The following is a 3,320-nucleotide window of genomic DNA, read 5'->3' on the forward strand; positions in this document are numbered from 1 at the left end:
CCCAGTTCACATGCTGGTTCAACAATCTGCTTACGTGCTTACATTCTTGGCATTTCACCCAAAATGCCCTCCGTGAAAACAGTGTACCTTGCAAGCTTTATAGCATTACATACACAACAATGGGCTCATTAAAAACTCCCGACACCTTTTTAAAGAAAAAATGACAACAGTTTTAATAAAGCTCATCTTTTATTTCTTCTAAACACATTCTTTAGGAAATTAAAGCTCATATTCTTGGAACGAGGCTGGTAAACCTTCCACACAAATGAAGAACTTTTGTCACTTAGAATAAAGCTTTAACCCTACCTGAGCCTCACTGCACTCAGAAACGTCGTCACGTCAGTAAAATCCTTCTAGCACAAGCATTGCTGGGCTCTCTTACACATCTCACCAATGGAAATGTAAATTCATCCCCCAATATATTCTACTTTACAAACTGATATTCAGAAAAAAGTCACCAAAATTCAATTGAAGTAAGATTTATTGAGTGCCTGCAGTGTGCACAAGCCATCACTAGACATGCTGAAATTCAGGCATTAGACCACCTGATGGTCTAATTAGTACAAACACAGTTTAGAAATAGATAATGAATTCTGTGCCATTCCTCATTCAGAGGCAACATTAAACACCTGTGATTGAAGCAACCCAAAGCCGCATCTAATTCTAAAGTGATTGTAACATTTATTCGGCTTAGATAAAGCCACTGCAGATGAGTCACCAGGATGAAAATGCGTAGTAACAAAAGGGACCGCTATAGATGATTTTTGCTTTGAAGCCTCTGCTTTCTTCTTATAATGGTTCGAAGCCTCCGCAATACCAGCTTATCCGAGAGTAGCATGTCATCCTGTTGTTCTAGATAATCCAGCAAATTTTCAGTCCATTCAAGTGCAGCTTTGTGGCTAATATGCTTCTCTGGATTCAGTTCTGCTTTCCTAGTCTTCCTGGAAGGCTTTTGCTCAGCAGCCACGGCCTGCTCTTCAGCACCCACAATATCTGCTAACACCTGACAGTTTGAGACACTACTCCGAGAGTCAAACCACTGCTCAATATTTTCAATGTCAACCTGTTCACAGTCTTCTGTATTCTGTAAAACGGTTGCTAAATTAGCAGCTAAAATGGCTCCTTCATCAACACTCATGCTTGAATTTTCTTCATTGCCAGGGAAAAGTTTTTTCCATGCTCTGGTTATGGTATTTGATCTTATCATGTTCCAAGCTCTTGAGGCCTCATAAACTGCATCCAACACTGTCAAATTCTTCCAAAACATTTTTGGGTCATTCCCTTCATCCATGTATTTCTGGATAAGTCCTGCTCGGTAATATCTTTTGACTGTGGTTAAAACTCCTTGGCTCATAGGTTGGATTAGACTTGCTACATTTGGTGGCAAATATTTCACAACTATTCTGCCATCGTCTGAGCTCAACAGGTCTCCAGCTGGGCATGCTGAGGGGAAATCTATCAGCAAGACTGCTTTTTCTCGAAGCCCTTTGGAGTTCAGGTGCTTCTGCACCTGTGGCACAAAGCACTTCTCAAACCACTGTTTGAAAACTGACTGCTCGATCCATGCACTCTTTTGACTGAAGTAAGTGACGGGAAGGTTTGAAAGGTCGGTGCCTTTGAATGCACGAGGTCTTTTTGCTTTCCCCACAACACAAAGATTAAGTTTATGTAAACCTGTGGCATTTGCACAACACATAATGATGATTCTCTCTCTGCTTGACCTACACTCCGAAGTACTTTGGTCAGTACCAAAAGCCAGTGTCCTCGAAGGCAGGCATTTCCAGAAGAGTCCAGTTTGGTCAGCACCATAAATTTGTTCTGGAAGGAGATTTTCTCTTTCCACAAATTCCTGGAAGTTACCACAAAATTCACTGGCGGCAGTTTCATCGCCTTTTAATTTTGTCCCTTTACCAGCAGCTTTTGGAATACCGTGGCGCTGCTTAAACCGAGTTAGCCAGCCAGATGAGGCATTGAAATCACCTTCCATGCCCAGTGCATCAAAAAAGAACTTGGCTTGTTTTGCACAAATAGTCCCAGACACTGGAATCCCATCTGTTTTTTGTTGATTAAACCACTCTATCATAACTCTATCAAGCTCCTCATATGTTGATGACTTCATAGATTTACGTTTGGACACCCCACTAGTAGGATCTGAACTACTGGCATAGTTTATGATTCTTTCTTTGTTTTTTTTAATGTCTCGAACTGTGGATTCCCCAATTCCATATATGACAGAAAGTTTTTTAAAAGAGTTGCCTTCTTCAAGCTTTTTAATAATGTCAAGTTTGTCTTTAATTGTCAACACCACACGTTTACGTTTCCCCAACATTTTAGTCTAATGTTTTAGACAATTAACAACTTAGACTTGAATACAAAGAGACTACAAAATTGAGGCTTAAGAGCCCTCACAACTATTCCCTAGGACTTAGATGGTGCAAGAATTTTGAAAGGAAGTCTGAATCTCTTCACTTACATTTTGGAACTTAATCAAGTTCCCATGACAAAGGATAGCTCCAATTATCCCTATTTTCCTCATAAATTGCAGCCTACTGGAAGCTAGAAGTTGGAACTATACTGCCCTATCATGGAATCTAAAACAGTATCATGGTGATAAACTTTTTGCCATTAATGCAGGATTTTCCTTTTCTTTTGCCAATGTGCAAGAAAATAGTTTTATGCCAGGTGTTGGTGGCGAATGCCTTTAATCTCAGCACTCAGGAGGCAGAGGCAGACAGATCTCAGTGAGTTCGAGGCCAGCCTGGTGTACAGAGCTAGTTGCAGGACAGGCTCTAAAGCAATTCAGAGGAACCCTGTCTCGAAAAACAAACGAAAGAAAGAAAAGAAGAAAGAAAGAAAATAGTTTTACTCGGACTTGTAAACTTAACATACAGAAAAAACGGAACAAGAAGAATCAGTGCTGACTGTTGTCTTTGTCAGGCAGCCAAGTGTGTGAATGCTCTCTTCAAGGACTCAGGCGAGTATCTATGAAAATCATAGCAACAGACCTGAGGTGAGCTGTGGGAGCGCAAGTTGACGGGCAAACAACTCAGTACTTTAAACCAACAGGGAACTTATACCTAATGGATTTGGCAACTGAAAGGGAAACAGCGGACAAGAAGTGATGTCACATGATTCAAGAAAGAATTAAAAAAAAAAAAAAAAAAAAAAAAAAACTTCACTGGTGGAAATCAGGACCCAGCGCTGAGACTATGGGGTGGCAGGCTGGACGACGTAATCCTGGTGGACGAAGATCTCCATGACCACAGAAGTAGCTGCGCGAGCCTCTGAAACCTACAGGAAAATACCAAACACGTTTTGCT

General features: G+C 40.8%; 1 protein-coding gene across 1 annotated transcript; it reads right to left on the reverse strand.

Annotated features, from left to right (window-relative positions):
* Positions 1 to 463: 463 nt before the first annotated feature.
* Positions 464 to 2,798, reverse strand: Tigd2 (tigger transposable element derived 2). Its single transcript, XM_051202928.1, has one exon. The coding sequence runs from the start codon at positions 2,327 to 2,329 to the stop codon at positions 752 to 754; it is 1,578 nt and encodes a 525-aa protein (XP_051058885.1). The 5' UTR covers positions 2,330 to 2,798; the 3' UTR covers positions 464 to 751.
* Positions 2,799 to 3,320: the final 522 nt, after the last annotated feature.

This window comes from Phodopus roborovskii, unplaced genomic scaffold (genome assembly GCF_943737965.1).
Source record: "Phodopus roborovskii unplaced genomic scaffold, PHOROB, whole genome shotgun sequence".
NCBI lineage: Eukaryota > Metazoa > Chordata > Mammalia > Rodentia > Cricetidae > Phodopus > Phodopus roborovskii.

What these genes read in the sequence shown, in the direction of transcription:
- Tigd2 (XM_051202928.1), bottom strand. Translation starts at nt 2,329, where the DNA reads ATGTTGGGGAAACGTAAACGTGTGGTGTTGACAATTAAAGACAAACTT.